At 45.1% G+C, this 17,902-nt stretch overlaps 3 protein-coding genes across 3 annotated transcripts in view; 2 read left to right on the plus strand and 1 right to left on the minus strand.

The window, feature by feature from the left end:
* The first annotated feature begins 952 nt into the window (after positions 1 to 952).
* cimap1d (CIMAP1 family member D) lies at positions 953 to 2,883 on the plus strand. Its single transcript, XM_008295303.1, has 4 exons — positions 953 to 992; positions 1,542 to 1,652; positions 2,055 to 2,168; positions 2,396 to 2,883. The coding sequence occupies exons 1-4, from the start codon at positions 953 to 955 to the stop codon at positions 2,881 to 2,883; spliced, it is 753 nt and encodes a 250-aa protein (XP_008293525.1).
* A 44-nt stretch (positions 2,884 to 2,927) lies between these two features.
* Positions 2,928 to 5,712, minus strand: cks2 (CDC28 protein kinase regulatory subunit 2). Its single transcript, XM_008295307.1, has 3 exons — positions 5,530 to 5,712; positions 5,028 to 5,155; positions 2,928 to 3,460 (listed from the first exon to the last, which is right to left on the minus strand). Exons 1-3 carry the CDS (start codon positions 5,586 to 5,588, stop codon positions 3,417 to 3,419), a joined length of 231 nt encoding a protein of 76 aa, XP_008293529.1. The 5' UTR covers positions 5,589 to 5,712; the 3' UTR covers positions 2,928 to 3,416.
* A 3,902-nt stretch (positions 5,713 to 9,614) lies between these two features.
* Positions 9,615 to 17,902, plus strand: part of shc2 (SHC (Src homology 2 domain containing) transforming protein 2) — a 19,577-nt gene continuing 11,289 nt past the window's right edge. Inside the window, exons 1-2 of the mRNA XM_008295306.1 lie at positions 9,615 to 10,400; positions 15,458 to 15,528. Of these exons, the coding sequence (XP_008293528.1) occupies positions 9,615 to 10,400; positions 15,458 to 15,528 (857 nt within the window). The remainder of the gene's footprint in view (positions 10,401 to 15,457; positions 15,529 to 17,902) is intronic.

Here is a 17,902-nt window from a genome sequence, read left to right on the forward strand (position 1 = left end):
TCTATTATTATTTTTCCAGTTTCTAGTTATTTGAGGGACTCTTGTGGATTTTGTCTTTTCTTTAATGGACGGGGATGAATTCATGTGAGAACGGCTGTATGTGTGAAGAAGTGTGAGGTCAAAGTCACGGAGCGTCTCAGTTGATTAAACCGTCCAGTCTGGATGGAAAAACTCTGCTGCTGTTGTGGCGATGAGCCGGCCATGCAGGGGAGCAACCTATACAGCATCTCCGTGGCAACTGCATGCATGGCTGAAGAGTGGTGTTGCGTCTCCACACTGCGTCGAGCAGAGAGAGTGAAAAGAGAAAGGAGGCCGAGAGGAGGGATCTGGGTTTCATGGTTTTGCAGGGGGGGAAGCTAGCATTACATGAGAGTGGACTGGGAGTGATGACATTGTTTGTGAGTAGCAGCTGAGTGCACCTTTACATGAGCCTCTGAGGCCGGAGGGGCTATTCACCTGTCCGGGCCGCCGGACAAAAGGGGGCAGACAGATAGAACCCTATCCGGGGCTAGAGCCTGCACTGCTGCTGACACTTTGGTATCTATAATAGGTCTCAGGTTTCCTGGTTGTTTCAGAGGAAATTAGGGATTGATTGTGGATCAGACGAGGGTTCTGGGTTTTCACCGTCAGCCGGGATGCGGGTGATGCTGGAGGAAACACGGTGATGTCTGAGGAAAGCCCAACGAGACCGACTCGGATTAAGGAGCAAACTGCTCCCGTGACACTCCTCCAGTGACTGAATGTCCAAGGATGCAGCGACACTCCCTCCAGCATGAAGTGGATTTATCTGTGGTAAGGGACAAAACCCAAACGGAGCTTTCAGAGTGTTTTCTTCATGATGTTATAACTGCTGATCATTTCTTCTCCTGCCAGTCTGAGTGTGTGAACATGTCTGCAGTGCTGACACCACCGCAGGCTTCCAGAAGCATCCAGCACGTCCACACAGCTTAAGATGGAGAAGAAATACCCAGCAATCGCAGGAAGAGAAAAAGGTCAGTGTGCCGACGGTTGGCTCAGAACCCTCAGTGGAGACGCACTGTGATCAGAACTTTGGTCCAGGTGGTCAGTGGGGGTCAGCAGATATTTCCCAGCGCTGACTCGGTGAGCAGAGCGGAGGCTTTTCTCAGCGAGCAGACCTGCCAGGACTCGCTCCGCTCTGTGAAAAATGCTCCCACTTGTGCACATGCTGCTGAACACTTGCGTGCTGATGTAATGCTTTCTCCAGGTCCTGTTGTTGTGTTGTGTGCCGTTGCCTGTAGTGTCTGTCTGACTGAGAGCAACGTTCTGACGCTGTCCTTTAGACTTCTGACAAAACAAGACAGAAGAGGAGCTAAAGCAGATCAGTTTTAATAGTTTGTCAGCTACTGTGGCCTGTTTACAGCCTGACTGTGTACATTTACTCCTGACTGATATAATCCACTAACATGAAGCTGCAGAGATCCCAACCTGCTGAGGAGTAATGATTTGAAGATCATTAAAGGTTTGCCTCCATTGAAGCCCTTTAAGTGTGATTGGTGGCCCATCCTGTGTTTGTCTCTCAGGACCAGGACCTGGGCGCTACGGGCTTCCTCCCACGATTGGATTTGTCGGCCATGACTTCACGAAGCCCACCAGCCCTGCGTACTCGTTCCACGGCAGGATGAGTGATAATAGTGAGCCTGTCTCTTTGTCTGGCTTTTCACTGTGATCAGGAGGAGCTACAGTCAGACTCTCTCATACTTACTGGTCATATTAACTCCATGCTTTACTGCTGGGCAGAGTTTTGATTTCACAGGCAGAAATCTGCACAGATTACAAAGCATTTTATAGTTACATCTATCTTAAGTTATTTTATCTCCTAAAATGCATCACAGCAGCTGATTGTGTCTGCTGTGATTCCTGTGTGGTGTAATGCCACATTCTGACCACCAGGGGGAGACAACACTTCATAATTCTGCAGCTATTCCCACATTTTCTTTATCAAACTGATTCCATCCAGGTGTTTTTATGACAGCTACATGATGAAACCAGACTCAGACAGGAGGTATTAAACTGATGTAACTCTTTCTGTGCAGTGTACTGTGTTGACTCCAGTCCGGGGCCTCGATATCACATTGATGCAAAAATGACTCGCTTTGGGAAAGACGGCACGCCTGCCTACTCAATGTTGGGTAGAATGAAGGCACAGAGTAAGCATGCTTCCTTCATAATAAGCATATGTTTCTTCTGAATCCATGCTTTGTTCAGATTACAACCTGATCCAATAGCTCTGTTCTGGTTAAGAGTGAACAATAAGACATTTGCTTTTGACATGTCCTGAGGTCCAGTGTCAGCTGTTGCAACTGAACCCTGCCAGCGACGCTCCAGCATATGGTGCTGATGTGATGAGTTGCTGCTCCACTGTTCTGTTCTGTAGAGGAGCTGTTCCACACGCCCGGACCAGGAGCCTACAGCCCTGAGAAAGCCCCGCCATGCAACCTGCAGCATCGACCCCCGTCCTACACCATGGGAGCTCGGACACACTACCGCAGCACCGACGCCGTTCCTGCTCCCAACAAGTACTCTCTGCCTCCACTCATGGGCCCTCAGGTCCCAAACAAGCCGGCCAGCGCCAGCTACACCATGTCAGGTAGCTTCAGCACAGGGGGACCATCTGTGGACTTGGCCCGGACGCCTGGGCCTTGTGGGTACAACAGTACGGACCCGAGCGTTTATCTGCCCCGACAGCCGGCGTTTTCCATGTTGGGGCGTCACAACTTACCCAGAGACAGCACCAAGAAACCGGGTCCAGGAACTTATAATCCAGAGAAGGTGACGGTTCACAAGGCCCGGGCGCCAGCCTACTCTCTGGGGGTCAGACACTCGGAGTTTGTCACCCCTCTGGTGGTCAGTGTGTCTGACTGAGAACGTCATCGTAACGCCACAAAAACTATTCATGGACAAACATATATGAAGACACGTTTTATTTTGTTCTTTGAGTCACAAAGAACTTGTTAATCAACTATAACTCAGTGACAAAATGTATAATATCTAGAAATAATATATGCATGTAGGACAAACACAAGCTTAAAGAACAGATATGTCCAAACACAGTCACGGGCTCGAGCAAAATAAAGCCCTGTGCTTGTGTGACAGCTCAGTAAATAAATCAGTTTGACAAAATGTCATCAGGAGACATTTTTTAAAATGTGCTAAAAGTGTACAACTGACAGGCAAACTCCCCTTCACACTGTCACAGGGCTCCATTCACAGTCCTCTTTCATCACCTCGAAAACAAATAGAGGGAATCTGAAAGAACTAAACACGCTCTACACTTACAGGCTCTCTGTTTTCTACACAATACATTACAACACATGTAGAGATGAATGACAGATATATGGTCCAAAGACAACAGAAATCAGCAAAGAAGATAGCAGCTATGTACAGGTGGCTCCCACTTAGTCCTTCGGGAGGGGTCTTCTGAAGAGCAGTATGTGTGGCTCTGGGGAGTGAAGCAAGAAACAGGAATCTGTCAGCATCACGTACAGGTAGTGGTCACATCACAAAGTATATCATCACCTGTGGTCCCAGGTTTCACCTCACACTAACGACGCTTTACATGAACTTGTAAAGACTGCGTATATCATAGCAGAGCCTCCAGTGACTCCAGTAATGCTTCTGCTGCTGGTGGTAGCCTCCACCAACTTCTGGTTGCACCTCCTCTGAACAGAAGTGGTGCAGGTCGTCTCATTGTGTGGCTTTCTGACTCAGACGTGTTCCTTCATCACAGTCCACAGGTTCTGGACAGGGTCTAAGTCAGGACTCTGGGGAGACCAGCCTAAAACCTTCATTCTAGCCTGGTTGAACCATTTCTTTACCACGTCTGATGTGTGTTTGGGGTCAGTGTCTCGTTGGAACACCCAGAAACACTGAAGCTCCAACCTTCTGGCTGATGGTTTTAGGGTTAGGTTGAACACTGTGAAGGTAAACCTCCTTCTTCATTATTCCATTTCCTTTGTGTAAAGCACCGGTTCTACTGGCAGCAGAACAGCTCCAGAACAGGATGCTGGCAGCACCATGGCAGTAGGTTTGGTGTTTTTCTTTTAATCTTCTTTACTCGAAACACGTCTGATCATTGTGGACGTACAGCTGTTTGTTTGCTTCTGACCACAGAACTTTTATTTGTCCAAGTGATCAGCAGCAAACTTCCGTGAAGCCTTCAGGTGCTGCTTCTGGATGAAGAGCTTCCTTATTGCACGGAGGCCTCTCAGCTCAGGCTCATGCACTCACCTGGCTGTGGACCCTGACACCTGTGTTGGAACCGCTGACGTGTTCCAGTCAATGATTAGTTCTTCAGATGTGCACTGCAGTGTTTGTGACTGAGACTGATGAGTGTGTCGAATGGGCCCTAATTAAATCGGCTCGTAGGAGTCAGCAGCTGCCGTCAATCGTAATCACGTACGAGCAGCTCGGAGGCCACAGAGACAACCTGAGTAACAGCTCTACAGCACCAGAGCTGACAAGACAAGTGGCTGTATGTATAGTTTGACCCAGCAGATCTTCTAATATTCCCACAAGACCTAAACGAGACCATGAATCTATGAAAGAACAAAAAATGCACAGATTGTTTTTTTTGTCACAACGACGCACTGGTTTCAATCATCTCATCACTGAAAACTCAGAGTTGTCGGAGTCACTGGAAACTAAAGACTGCCGTGATGTACAAGGTGTTTGTAAGTGTGTGTGAACTCTGTGTTTCATGTCTGTCTTAATACACTATGGCCATGATGGGCTCCATGCTGAACGTGAAGAGATCCTTTCAGACTACAGTTCACCAGCCGGCCACCAAAACACACACACAGCTCCTCCTCTGTGTGACTTTCCCTCTAAAGCTGAGAGCTCCAGGGAGGAGATCTGTCATGGTCAACGGTTTTAGAACAAGAAGTCCCTGAACACTGTTTCCCTCCCAAGCTGCAGTAAAAATAAAGTGACAAGCTTTTGGTGGTAAAAAACAGCTTTGACAGCATTCATCTGATCTCCCTGACTCAGAGCCACACATGAGCACTGACCTGGTTTGTGGATCATGTAGTGGATCCAGCCCTGGCTCTGCTGCACCCCGAGTCCTCTCCACTCGTCTTCTGTCATCAGGTGGGAGGTGGGCACCAGCTTGGACAGCTCCTTGGGAAGCACAACATGTCTGCGAGAAGGCGGATCACAAACATGTCAAGAACGACCCACTAAGGCTCAGAAAGTCCACTCTGTCGGGCAGGAACAGCGAACAGAACCAGTTAACGTCCAGTGTTATTTTTCTTTACTTTGCAGCAGCAGTAATTTATCCACTAAGTTCTGACACCGCCGCGGCTAACAGTTAGCATGGCTAGCTGTTAGCAAGGAGCTGTTCTGGTGGAGCTCTGAGTCCACGTCACACCCACAGTTTACTTCTACCAGACACACACACAGCCTTCACCACTAAATTAACAAACATCAGGAGGTCAACGTTACGCTGCAGCTACAGCAGTTAGCTCCGTCTAACGTTAGCGGACAGCTGGAAACAGAACAACGGTACCGGACCTGTACTCGAACTCGTCGTCGTTGTACTTGTCCGAGTAGAAAATCTGCTTCTTCGACATTTTGGCTCAACGACGGCGGTCAGAGCTGAGGTCCAGAAAGGTGCTGTCGGTTAACGCGAAGTCAGTTAGTTTACGGTGTGTTCCTGCGCAACAGCCTGCTGTCATCTGCCGCTGTTTTCTGCGGAAAAATTCAAACCCCAACGGTTTCCCGCAGTCCCCGGATTGGTCACCGCAGCAGGCAGCGGAACGGCGGGATCGTCTATTGACGGGAGGATGAGCCGCTCGGCGGGAAAAGCGCAGCTCTGTGGCGAGGCGGCAGAGTTTACAACCTGGAGGAGGGTGTGTGTCCCAGAACATGTTGTTTAAAAGCAGTTCCAGATATTATCCTACAGATCTGGTTAAATAAGGAGGAGGGGTTTGAACTGAGGATGTGAGCTGTATGTAAAAATGATTTGAGTTGAGTGAACGCAGAATGTGGACGGAGTGGGAGCTCTTCCTCTCAGACGATCTGGTGACGTAGCGTCTGCGCACCTTTGACTTCTGGGAGCTGTAGTTTAACCGAGAGACGAACTACACCGTTAATAAGGACAACAATTACCCAAAGGGATGAATTCTATCACTACAATTCTAAATATATTTTTATTGTTTAGGGTGAACCAGGTAAGACGCCCCCTGTTAGAACCATTTCCATTTTCTTTAGGATGTACGTGTTTCCCTGTCAGGACACAAGAAGCAGTTTGAACAAACAGCTGGCATCTGGCCCACAGCCCCGAGGAAGAAGCTCCACAGGGGGGAGTCTGAAGTCACGAGTCACTTTGATCAATACAAATCTGTTAGTCATGCGGAAAACTAAGTTTATTGTTAAATTCTGGATGTTGTTTTGACTGTAATTGTGACATAAATTATAGATGATAAGAAACGATTCTTGATTTTTAAAAAATAAAATAAAATTGAAACAGTTTGCTGATTTGACTGTCATGTCAGGAGTTTAAATCTCTAAATTAATAAAGTTACAGTAAAGTTTTGTCCTGGGCCCAGATAGTCGAAGTGAATCAGCAACAGATCGATGGATCAGCAGGGGAGCCTCCAGCAGCATCGACATCTTTATTTACAGTCTTACATTTTTACATAACACAAAAGTTTTTTTTTTTTTTTTTTCAAGGAATAATCCTAAATATAACTCTCAAATCTGTATATATGCTGTATATTTATGTGAAACACTTCTTTTGATTTCTTCAAACCAATAAAAACATTTCAAAGTTTATCAAGCCTACTGTATTATCAGAGAAGAGGGCATTTGACCCCGTGTTACCCTGAGTGCAAAAATACCCCCAGCCAGTGTATGTACAGGTAAAAAGATAAGGATTTCAGTTTTCTTTATATACTAGCTGTTCAAACTTATGGTGTAACAGGATTGAATATGAACTCTAAGCATGACTTTTGGCAGTGATATGTAGATTTTTCCTAATTATTTGACAAGTTTAATTGCATATTTAAAATGCGATTCAGCCCAGAGTCACTACACACACGCTGTCTGTTCCATCTGCTCTATTGTTTACTCAAATGTCTTTCTGTTCTCGTTAATGATTTGTAGCTACAAGCTCTCTCTTCTTCTTCTTCTTTCTTCACATTTTAACCAAACAACGTCGTTTCCTTCGCTGCACCCTGTGCTGCTGTTCTAAGTTGTAATCACTGTTGTCAGGGTAATGGCTGCTAATGAGCGGTGGTGTATTCACAGCAGGACTTGTTCCACTCGTATACGCAGTCAGGAGGTCAATCTGTTAACTCCTCACACACAGAGCATAACTGTGTGATTGAAATTACAGCGTAGCATCAATTGTAATGAAGTCATCTATTGGTACCAACGCAAATCAAACTGTACTAATCCTTGTAAGGACCATGTTGCATTTATCTGCTTAAAATGCTCAACGAATTTAATTTGCAGAAATAAAATCAACTTATTTTGCTTCTGCGTGTGGCTCTTGTGCAGTAATTTACCAGAAAGGAAAAGAACAGAACAGACAGAGAAAGTCCAGTTAGCGGTGCATCTGTCAACATGCATCGATTCCATCTGGTTTATCAGTAACTCTTCATTCCCTGCAGCAAACAAACCAGAAGTGATTGGCTGAGTGCAGGTTGGTGGGCTGGAGGTGCTGGTGTCGCAGCCCTTCTGATGGCCTTTGTGTGTCTGCTTTGTTCTAATCTGGACTCTTCAAGTGAAGAGCCTGACATAAAGGTAAGATTCCTGCATCTGGGACATGTCTGACTCACGTTTAGCTTGTGTTGTGTGTTAGAAGCATTTCTGGTTGTTTGTGTATTTGCTCGGTGTTGTTCTGAGTTAACTGAACAACCGCTTATTGACTGAACTGTCTTTTTGTTGGCAGAAAATATGGTGTTTTTCTTACACTTTCCAAACTGATTATGGGACTAAACACATCACACTGACCTGAAATGATGCAGTTTATCTGATTTCATTTGAGCGTAATGAGCCTTTACCTGGTGGCTGTTGGGTTATTTCACAATCCATGTGTTTGGAGAGTCTGATTTCTTCTGCCTATCTTCTGTTTTCTCATGTTTAATCCCTTCTTGACCCACGTTGTGTTGCTCACTGGTACACCTGACTGTATGCACACCTGATGTTACCTCATGTGTACGATGGAACAATACACTTGAGAGAGAAACAGAACAGAGTGAAAAAACGGTTGGACGGGGAACGAGGAGGCAGCAGGACGGAGGGTGCATGTGAGGAGCTAAAAGGATCACGCTGGGATGGCTGATTGCTCTCCGGGGAGGTGGATGGGGAGAGCTCAGGCAGATGGGATGGGCTGGATGTTGTCAGACATGCGGTGCTTTACGAGTGCAGCCGCATTGTTTTCTTTGTTAAGTTTTTGTGTCGAGCCGAGACAAATGGAATTACACCCACAGGCATCGACTCACAGGATTCACTTCACTGACTGTACGAGTCTCATTCTGATGTTTACTCACGTTCACAATCAGGTTTCAGTTTTATATTTTAATATATTATTGCTGCGGTATGTTGTGTTAGTGTTTTTGTAATTTGAGTTTACTACTGATGATACTCCCAATGAAGGACAGTGATTATGGAAATATATCAAAACATACATAAAGATATAAAGATAACATCTTATAAAACACATTGAATTAAATCAAATCAAATGTATTCATATTTAAAAACAACCTGAGCTGACCAGAGTGCATGTTGTCAGACCAGCAGCTACCAAATCAGGTGCAAACAGAGAAAAAACATGTTAAACAAATAAAACGGTATAAAATACTAAAACAGGAGAAAGAAGACAGCAGCTTGTAAGATTAATTTCGGAAATGGAAATAAATATGAACTATTAAGAGCAGCCAAAAGCCGCTGAAAACACTGATGACCAATCACATCCACTCCCTCTCCATGTCAGGCTGTTTGGAAGCAAGAAATGATTACTGATTCTTATCTCAGTGGCACCAAAAGCAAGAAGAAATGATTACGCATGCAATATTCATCATCTTAAAAGCAAAGCAGCCTTATCTATAATCTCAATGCCATTGATTTCTTTTGCTGCTAAACACTGACAGCATGTTTCATCCTCAGAGGTTTGACATCCTGCTGCTAATTTTCTCCAAACACGTCGTCCACTGATGCTGCTTATTAATTTGCTGGATGTACTTTATGCACACGTGTGTGTTTGTGTGTCTGGGATTCGGGCGGTTCAGGCTGATGTGTTTTAGCTGATCCAGGCTGAGAGCAGCTGGGCAGGGCAGGGCTAATAGACCAATGACATCATCCAGAGAGAGAGGGAGGCTGGAGTGTTTGCCTGAGGCAGCAGAAGGAGGCAGGCCGGCTCAGAGGGAGCACAGCAGCATGCCAGCGGGACACAGTGTGAGCGGGAGAGGACCAGACAGCATCCACGCCTCCACTCGCATAAGGATATAGGAAGATTCTCACTCCAGCTTTCTCCTCCTCTTCCATTACACCTCTCCCCCCCTTCCCCTTCCCCTTTCCCCCCTCTCCCCCCCTCCCCGCAGTTACCCCCCCCCCCCCACCCTCAGCTCCTGCTCCAGGCGGCTCCTCCGGGCATGCTCCTTAAGCCAAAGTATGGCCGCTTTCGCAATGAGTCTGTGACCTCCTCCGACGACCTGATGCAGAGCTTAGCCATGAGCGGCAAAGTTGTGGCCACACCGGTGGTCCCGTCCTCCACCCCGAGCCTCCCTCTGCCTCCTCTGCCTCCTCTGCCTCCTCTGCCTCCTCTGGATCCCAGCTCCAGGTCCTCCTCCTCCTCTGCTGGGGCTGCAGCCCTGGCCGACTCCCCTGGCCTGGATGGGGAACAGGATGCCACCACAACCTTCTGCATGCTCATTCCCAAGATGCCCCAGTGGAAGTTCTCCAACTCTCTGCTCAGCCGGAGCCCGTCCAACTCCAGCTCCAGCTCCAGCTCCAGCAAGGACTCGGGGAAGGCAGCATCAGCTCCTTCCCAGGCCTCCTCTTCTTCATCCTCCTCACACAGGCCCAGCGGCGTGACCTCAGTCAGCGGGCCGGTGGCCAGCCTCGCAGCAGTGCTTAACTCCTGTGACCCTGTTTGTGTCACCCCATGTTCCCTACAGGCCATCCGGGGACAGCGAGCCGTAGCGGCGGCAAGTTCTGCCGGTCCAGGAGGCCACGGATTTGGGTCTCCGGAGGTCATGGTGAGCCCTGGTGGTCCCAGCAGCTCCAGATCAGGGATGAACCGCAGGACAAGGGGGGAAGGCATGTGGCTGGGGGGAGAGGACTTCAACCAGAAGGGCAGCTTCATCCACAAACCCTCTCAAGGCTGGCTGCACCCTGACAAGAAGATAGCAGGACAAGGAGCCTCTTACATCGTCAGGGTAAGTCTGAGGGCATCTTTGTTAATGCACGGGGTAAATCCATCACTAAAACACATAAAGAAACGTCTACCTAATGTATGATGTCCTTTAAATGAAAAAGAAAGAACTTGCTCAGTCGTTCATCACTTATCGCCTCCCCAGCAGGAATATTAATGACCCCATTTAAAGGTCTCTCTATCTGGGAGGGAAACAAAAGGACACCTCACTAGCAGGCAGCTTGTTATGCAGCTCATGTGGCGAGGACTGGGGAATACATAATTTAATCCAGATAGATGGCTTGGCGTGGCTGGTTGGGAGACTGCGTCAGGACAGCACACAAGGCGTCAGGGTGGAGACGGACGAACCCTGAAATTATGTGTCCAAACTGTAGGACGGGTTTGTTGTTTACTGAAGGTAGTATACAGCATAGTGCTGCTCCAGCAGGAAGGCTCTGTATTTATAGAGCCTGTAGCCTATATGTCTGATGCTGGGCTCTCCGGTGGGAGTGGTGCTCTTTGTGTGGTTTGTTTACTTTCGTGACTGCAATGAATTATTACGGTTTTATCCACAAAATGTGATTTACAGTCTCTTAGCTTGATGAATGTCGGGGTTTATCATCGTTTGCATCGCTGTTGCATGCTTCTAAATATTCCACAAACTCTGTCCTCAATCAAATTAGGACGCAGAAAGAAACGGATTGATTACGAGGTAAACAGATAACGGCGTGCTTCAAAGAGACGCCTTCACCAGCGTATGTGTGTTTACGGACAGTCACCGTCCCAAGCAGACTGCTTGACGTCAATGATCTCCCCTCAGCGATCCCCCCATGACGGTTCACCTCTGCCCTGCTCCTCCTCCTCCTCCCCCTCACACTGGTCACATGGCTCCTGATTAGCCCAGTCTGGGGCCCGAGCACGCCTTCTAATGGCATTATACAGGCACCATTCATTCCTATATTCAATTAGGTTTAATCACAGTCATTTGCATCATGTGATGTGGAGGAGCAGGACGGGAGGGGTCCAAATGTTGAGCTCGCTGTGCACGCCTTTCCAAGATTCACAACAAGTGCTGCTCTGGCGTCTGATTGCTTTCAGCTCAGGATCTTTCAGCAGCTTATTGTTGTCTTCTGCACGTGCAGTGATTTCTACATGATTGTAACGTCTGAGATGCACAGAAGCATGTGTGCGTTCAGCGGTGCGTCCATGCAGGGTGGAGACGGTAGAGTTCTGCTGCACTGTGCTGGTTCTGTTTCTAACATGTCTCCTGGGAAAGACACAAACATGGTCCTTGGTGTGATGGTTTTACACTTTCCCTCCATGTCTGTCCTGCATCTGCCCTCTCCGATAGCCAGGACGCTGCAGCAGACATCAGGCAGAGCGCTGCAGCTGCCAAAGCAGCCGTCCTGATCAGCAGCGCTGTAGTGAAACCAGGCTGCTGTCACTTCCTCTCCTCGCTTGTCACATGATAAACACCTGTCATCTGTAACGGGACGGCCTGGTGCTGTGGATGCTGTTTCCAGAAAGATCCGAGCAGCTGGTTTTATTGTAGCACGCTTTAAAATCTCATATAAAGGACTGGAAATAGGAAATAATTCTTTAAACTGTTTAACAGAAAACATCTTCTAACATCTGATGTAAACGTGAACAGCATGAAACTAGAAGAAACTTCAGGATCCAGGATGACTTTAGCTTCACAGCACAACCTGGAAAAAGAAACGATTTGTTGTCAGCTCTAAAAATTAACCACAAAAGTCATAATATAATGTCTATATGAGATGCTAATGAGCTTATTTACCACAGCTGACCATAAAGTGACGCTGTCTTTAAGTGTTGGTGTTTTACGGATATTTTCTCATATTTAAAAGAAAAATTATGAATAACAGATGAAAAATGTTGAACTTGTTCTTTAAACAGTTTTTTTTAAAAGATTTTTGCCATTTTGTTGAATTACAGACAAATCTACTAAAATCTGATGTAAAAATGCACAAAATCATGAATTTAATCCAACTTTATGGTCCAGAGTGAAGGAAAGTTGTTGTGACGTCGCTGGCAGCAGCAACAGGAACTGATTTGAAAACAAAACAACATTTGTTCACTTATTTGAACATATAATTCTGCTTTTTGTGACTGTTTTAATCAGCACTAAGTACTGGTATTTTACAGATATGTGTGTTTGTATATTAAGGATATAAAAAACAGAAAACCATCCTTTAAACTCATATTTCACAGATTCGTGCTGTTTTGTTGAATTACAGACAATATTTAACAGAAGTATGAAATCAGAGGGAACGTTATGGTCCGGAAGGAAACTGATTTCTTCTGACTTCGCTGCTCCCAGCATAACTTAAAAACAAGAAAGGATTTGTTCTCAGCTTCTCAGGAAGAAAACAGAATACATGATGTGTGTGGCAGACACCGGCCATCCATCACTGCTCATACGTGAGCCGCTCGCTGCCTCAGGGCGAAATTAAAGCTTATTACATTGTGAACTTATGACATGTTCTATAGCGACAAACTGAACCGGCAGTGATTTATGAGCGAGGAGGAAGGAGGACGCCAGTGTTGTGAAACTGCTGAGGAATGTTTCTTGGAAAGTCAGCGTCCTCGTCGTCACAGGAATCAGAGCTCCAAGGACGACAGAGCAGAGAGGATGATGGGAGGAGTTGCATCAGCACATGAGAGGGTGACAGTGGAAGCACTGGCAGAGAGGAAGCATCCTCCTGATGGAAGACTTCCCTCATGTCCAGATCTTATTAGAAAGCTCATTAAGCTGTGAGGCCCAGAGGCCCTCACTCGTCTCTCGCTCCGTGCTGTGTTTGTGGTTGTTGGCTGGACTGGAGTCATTCTGGAAAACAAACCAAATATGACGCTGACTCAACTTTACTGTGGGACCATAATTCACTTAATACGCTTCAGGAAGAGTTCATATTGTACACGCTGTGTCTGACGGGATTCAAGAGAAGTTCTTATGAGCCTGTGATCCGGTCACACACTATAAAAAACGGACCTTTAAAACTGTGTTCACGCTGATGGTTTGATTCTCAGCATCCTGTTAGTTTACATGTTTCCCTGTTTTGTTCAATTGCATCTAATTACCACTAAAACCACAGGAAAAAAAATACATGTTAACTTTACATGTTAAAAAACAAACAAAACAACAACGACAACAACAAAAACATAAACAACAACAAAACAGGCCCAAATTGTAAATAACTTCCACACCAACATCTAAAATGTTCATCAAAGGTTAAAGAAAAACAGTCAAAAACTGTAAATATGATCCTCATCAAACGTCTGTATTTCTGTAAATAGTTCTTTGTTGTGTTACGACGTGTGACCATAAATTCACTCCGTTTAAACTCTATCAGACATTTGCTGTTATTTTCAAAGTATTAAATGTTTTAAGCATCACAGTATTTTACATTTTATTCTGGTTTTTCCTTCTTCTTCTTGTTTTATCAGTGTAGTGCCACAGACACATGCAGGTGGAATCTGTTCATCAGTCTGATATCACACATCTGTAACACCACAGTTTATTCTTTCTGTTTATTTCGTGGCTTATTTAGCAGGAAAAGTTCGTTTTAAATGTTGTGATTGTGCCATCAGCAGGAGTTTTACTTATTCCAGTGGTTCTGGATAGATTCTGACACCATGAATACATCAGAGGACTCACATGTCAGCTTTAACCTCCCACATATACAAATACAGGAGATGTTCAGAGGCACCGGTCAGAAACACACTCACACCCTCAGAATCCCCCAGAGGCTCAGAAGCTGCAGCTTGTCCGTGATTTGGACCTCTTAGCGCTGCTAATCTCGTCACGGCGCCATTAGCACCCCAAACTGAGCCATTAGGACGCTGCTCAGCTGGGACTCACCTCAGCGCTCTGGAAGGGTTTAGATGGAGATTACTGAAGACAGCGACGGTTAGCAGCAGATGTTTACGCCTGAAAATGTCTTTGTGGTTTTGGAGAGTGACTGAAACGCGATTGTTCATTTCAAAGCAGCACATTTACAGCTGATAGAGCCACACGTACTTCTGTCTCCACGTCAGGTGAAGCATTTATATATAATAGTATATGTACACATGCTACTATATATATATATATATATATATATAATGGTATATGTACACATGCTACTGACTTTTCAGATGAACTTTTTACATTAAAAGTGCTTCAAGACAACAAACAACAGCTCTAACAGAACACGACCTTGTTCACGTGTCTGAAGTGTTTTTATATGTTGGAGACACATCATGAGCACAACACACATGGAATTAAACGTTTGGGTTTCATCCGAAACCGAACCGAACCTGTCGCAGAATAATTAATCTGCTTCAACATCAGTTTCTAATTTGAACACGTCTTCAGATTCAGAAAACTTTATGTGACCCCAGGGGGCGCCGAAGAGCAGGCGGTGCAACAACGACGTAAAGATAAGTAGCATAAATTAAACACGTAGAGATAAATAGAAATATATTTACTAATGTAGGACAAGACGTGTGAATCATCCCCGTCGCTCATTCATGCTTCCAGCTGTTCACAAATACAATAAAAACAGAACAGACGTGTGATGGATATACGTACGTGTGACTCTTTACAACAAAAAGTCATCCTCTGATGATCACAACAGTCCAGTTCTCCAACATGAACCTTCAGACAGATCAGAGCAAACAGCTGTATGTGTTTTCTTCTTTCCTTCGACCTCCTCTTTAGAACACCAGCTTGTTTTTACCTCATCAGCGTGTCAATAAGGTGTTTTTAATTATTCTGGAGGACACGTCATGAACAGAACAAACACCACAGCATCTCCACCTTCAAGCTACGGTTTGACAGAAACAGTCCGTTTGTAGGTGGAGCGTTTGGCTGAATCACTCCAGTTGTGCAGCGTACCAGTTCTACACCAGTTTAGCAGAGCTGTAGGCGAGCTGGTGTGCTCGGGCTGCAGCGGTACAACAACACCATCTGAATGTGTAGCTGTGATCCATGCAGATGAGTTTCTGGGAATAAATGAACCAAATCAGTCATTTTCTGAGACGTGTTGTACTGATTGTCCCCTCTGCTCTGGTTCCTGGCAGTACATGGGCTGCATCGAGGTGCTCAAGTCGATGCGCTCCCTGGACTTCAACACCAGGACTCAGGTGACGAGGTAAGCTGCTAACCGCCTGCACTGCTGCTGCTGACTCAGCAGAATATGATCCAACATGTGTCGTATTAATTCACGAGATCAGATTGCGTCCAGCGCGGTGTCGGTTTGGAGCAGGTCTGGTTCTGTTATCAGCAGAACGTGGACGTGGCGGTACTGAACCGAGCCACACGTGTAGCTTCAGTTCAGTTCATTCTGAGTTTCCATCGACTTGTTCACCAACAGGAACGTCAGTGGAAGCATGAAAAGTTCAAACTAAACCCAAAGACAGCACAGCGTCCCGGGTTCCTCCGGGTCTACATGTGAAGCTAAACCTCAGGGTCCGACTGTGTCTGGTTCTGAGTTCTTACGCCCTGCACGTGATGTTATTGTTCTAACAGCAGCATGCAGGCCTCATGGGAGACCAGCACTCCCCCACTCCGTCTCTCACCCGCCTCGCTCTCCTCGCCATCGATCGGCGGTAATCTGAGCCGGCCGAGCAGCCGAGGCCTTAAGTGCAGGAGCAGAGGGGGAGGGAGCAGCAGAGATGGAGGGATGGGGCAGATCTATTATTGATGATGTTCGCTAATGACTGAGGAAAGCTGCAGTGGTCCCCGTGAGCTGCTGGATGATGTCTGCGCTGGAGCTTCATCAGGAGGAGGAGGAGGAGGGATGCTCAAAACAAACAGCAAAACAAGACGCCGGCGAAGGGAGGAGACCAAGATGGCCGCCTCTGGTTCTGTTGTTGTGCCACTGACTGCATTGTCTGGGAGGTGACGGATGTGTTTTGCATCCTTGCGGCGGCTGATTGTTAGAGTTCATTGTGTTCTCACTGTTTACTGAAGGAGCTCATGAGGCGGTTACAAACATTCACCCAGAAACACTGAAACACGAGGCCCTGGTTCACGGTTCTATGTTTAATATTTACTGGATGTGAACAGTCACAACTCAGAGCAGCGTTTAGAGTCAGAGGTTCTGCATCCATCCAGAACCAAACAGTTCTTACGTGTTTATTGTGACTCCAGAGGTTTTCACTGTTGTGTTGAATTATGTGCACATCAAACGTCTGTGTTCTTATAAACAGGAATTCGTTTTTTTTAACATTCGGCTGTAAAATGACAAAGTTTTTACTGTATTTAAATCAGTTGTTTTTATTTTATTTTGCACATTTATTTTTTTTTTTTACTATTTTATTTTTATTTGTGTAATTTATTTTTATAGTTTTTGAATGTTACAGTAGTTCACCATTTTTATGTATTTTTCTTCAGACAGATTCCTTAAGTTTTGTTTTGTTTTGTTTTTTGTAGAATTCTTAAAATGTTATTTTTATTTGTATTTATTTATTGTTGTTTTTACATATGTCTGGCATTATTTGAAAAACTAATTATACATTATTATTTTTTTTTTAAATCTATTTATTTTATTGTTGTTAATTCACAGATAATAGGTAATAAAACCTCAGAATATAAATTAGTCATTTCTCTGTGAACCCTGAAGGACCGTGTCATGGGTAAATAATGTCCATGATCAAAATAATCTCCATTTTTCCAAATGCTAATTTATTCTTCTACAATGTGTGACTGTAAAACTACAAACTTTTTACTGTAAAATACTTTTAAATCAGCAAAGATCATTAATCAAGAACTGTTCTGTGATAGAAAAAGTGGTAAACTGATATTTGCTGTTATTTAAAAGATTTAAAGGTTAAAATAATTTATATATTATACATATATTAAAAATTGGTAAATCATTCTCAAACTGTTCATCAAACAGATTTTTATTTTATTAATTTAGAAATAATTACAAATAAAATCACAGATGAAAGGACGAGCTGTCTGTCAACAAACTGGACATAATGTTCACATCAAAGTCTGCATGTTCTTCAATATTCATTTTAAACTTTTGTAATGTGTGGCCGTAAAATTAGACGGTTGAACTGGATTTAAATCAGCTAGAAGTGTCTTTATATTACAGATATCCACACATGTTTATTAGTGTTTTTATTTATTTCTACAGCTGATTATTTTCTCTGGGAACCTTGTGGACAGATTTTCATCATTATTTATGGATTATTTTTCACTGACTCTGCGGACTTTGTCCAGTTTCCTGACTTGTGCACAACTTTATTAATTTAGTTCAGGACAAACCACCAGAACACATCAAGTGTTTGTGAGAACGTCAGAACGTCAGAACGTCAGAACCGTCCTTCAGCTCCTGGATGTGGACGTTCTCTCTGTGTCGCTGTTTAACAGCAACTCTGACCATAAAGACGCCTCGAGTTTAATGCAGGGACGAGACCCAGGAAGCCACAACAACAACAACAGCAGCCTCCTCCTCCTCCGTCCTCCTCCTCTCTCCTCCTCTCTCCTCCTCCTCCTCCTCCTCCTCCTCCTCCTCT

Source organism: Stegastes partitus, unplaced genomic scaffold (assembly GCF_000690725.1).
Source record: "Stegastes partitus isolate 25-593 unplaced genomic scaffold, Stegastes_partitus-1.0.2 Scaffold1037, whole genome shotgun sequence".
In the NCBI taxonomy this organism is placed as follows: Eukaryota; Metazoa; Chordata; class Actinopteri; family Pomacentridae; genus Stegastes; species Stegastes partitus.

Excerpts from the sequence above, each read along its gene's own strand:
- cimap1d (XM_008295303.1), top strand. The coding sequence starts at position 953 with ATGGAGAAGAAATACCCAGCAATCGCAGGAAGAGAAAAAG. Across the intron at positions 993-1,541 it reads AATCGCAGGAAGAGAAAAAG|GACCAGGACCTGGGCGCTAC; the intron begins GTCAGTGTGCCG and ends TTTGTCTCTCAG. Across the intron at positions 2,169-2,395 it reads GGGTAGAATGAAGGCACAGA|AGGAGCTGTTCCACACGCCC; the intron begins GTAAGCATGCTT and ends TCTGTTCTGTAG.
- cks2 (XM_008295307.1), bottom strand. The coding sequence starts at position 5,588 with ATGTCGAAGAAGCAGATTTTCTACTCGGACAAGTACAACGACGACGAG. Across the intron at positions 5,156-5,529 it reads GACGACGAGTTCGAGTACAG|ACATGTTGTGCTTCCCAAGG; the intron begins GTCCGGTACCGT and ends GCCTTCTCGCAG. Across the intron at positions 3,461-5,027 it reads CTACATGATCCACAAACCAG|AGCCACACATACTGCTCTTC; the intron begins GTCAGTGCTCAT and ends TTCACTCCCCAG.